At 52.5% G+C, this 1,501-nt stretch overlaps 1 protein-coding gene across 1 annotated transcript in view; it reads right to left on the minus strand.

The window, feature by feature from the left end:
- col6a4a (collagen, type VI, alpha 4a) overlaps positions 1-1,501 on the minus strand; it is a gene marked incomplete at its 5' end in the record, with an annotated part of 43,313 nt that overhangs the window by 3,697 nt on the left and 38,115 nt on the right. Inside the window, 2 exon segments of the mRNA XM_014029402.1 lie at positions 342-980; positions 1,176-1,272. Of these exon segments, the coding sequence (XP_013884856.1) occupies positions 342-980; positions 1,176-1,272 (736 nt within the window).

The following is a 1,501-nucleotide window of genomic DNA, read 5'->3' on the forward strand; positions in this document are numbered from 1 at the left end:
GGAGAGAGGGAGGTCTGGGTCTCTGCTGAGGCTGCTGCCCCCGAGACCTGACCCTGGATAAGAGGAAGAAAACTGACGGACGATTTTTTCTTTAACGATTTCAATTCATCAAAATATAAAAGAAACTAAACTTCCTGTTAAGCTCTTATTTTGAAAGTCTGACGTTTAAATGTAAATTAGCAGGAAACATTCAGGTGGGTCAGATGTCCTATAGGTCTCAGCTGGACCAGYTGGATCAGATATCCCAGCAGGATCTGTCTCTGAGTTCTGTCCACCTCCAGCAGCTGCAGCAGATGTTCTGACCCACCTGAGGTTTTCTGGTGTGGGGGTCCGGTTCTTACTGTTCAGGGCGGACAGGAAGATCCTGAAGAAGCGCTGCACATAGTCCTGATCGTCGGACTTCAGCCGTCTGACGTGGACCAGGTGCTGCTGGACCGGCAGACTGGCCAGCTCCTCCACCTGCGTCCGGTTGTAGCGATGTCCGACCGTCACCACAAACAGAACCGTGCCGTCACACCTGGCCTTCTGGGACATGTAGCGCAGCCTGACCCGGTCCGTGTAGGCGGTCTCAGTACCCACCACGGTGAACACGACCCTCCTCCTGCGGGACTGGGACACCTTGTTCAGAACCTCCTGCAGGGTGTAGTTAAGGGTCTGTCCCAGCGCAGAGTAGCCTCCCCGCTGCTGCATGTTCCGGACCAGGTAGTCCTTTATCTGGGTCCGGTCCCGGTAGGTCTGCAGGTCGAACTCCAGCTTGTTCTGTTGGACCACGGCCACTCGGGCCTCGGTTCCGGCCTGGCGGGGCTGAGAACTCACAGCCAGCTGCTCCACCACAGAACCCAGCAGCTGCTGAGCGCCAATAAACTCATCTGCCTGCATCTCCCTGGATCCGTCCAGAACCATGACCAGGTCCATGTCTATTTTCTGAGGCGGCACTGGGTCCTGGATGAAGGAGCAGTCCTCGGAGCGCCGGCACGGGTCTGTGGAAGGTCCACAGAAACAACAGAGGGTTTTAGGATGTGATCGTTAACCCTAAAGAACTCCAGACCCGGTTCTTGTGTCTGGTTTCTTTACAGTGTTCCAGACCTTTATTTTGGTACCGTGGTTCTGGATCAACAGATCAACAAAGGGAACAAGAACCGGATCAGGACTTCAGATTAAAACCAGTTTCTTACCGTAGCAGACAGCACAGTTCTTGACCTTCCTCAATTCTGCTGCCAGGTCCCTGGGCCGGGTCAGAACCGTGAAGATGGACCTACCAGAGTCATCGAGCTGCGAGGACATAGCAGCAAGAAGAACTCTGAGGTCCAGAACTTACAAAGACCCCAGATCAGGTTTTACTGTCACCACACAGTGTCTTTGGACATGTCCACGTGTCCACGTTTATACTGTATGTCCACATTTAACATGTCCACGTTTATACAGTATGTCCACATTTAACATGTCCACGTTTATACAGTATGTCCACATTTAACATGTCCACGTTTATACAGTATGTCCA

The sequence above is a fragment of the Austrofundulus limnaeus genome, unplaced genomic scaffold (genome assembly GCF_001266775.1).
Source record: "Austrofundulus limnaeus strain Quisiro unplaced genomic scaffold, Austrofundulus_limnaeus-1.0 Scaffold898, whole genome shotgun sequence".
In the NCBI taxonomy this organism is placed as follows: domain Eukaryota; kingdom Metazoa; phylum Chordata; class Actinopteri; order Cyprinodontiformes; family Rivulidae; genus Austrofundulus; species Austrofundulus limnaeus.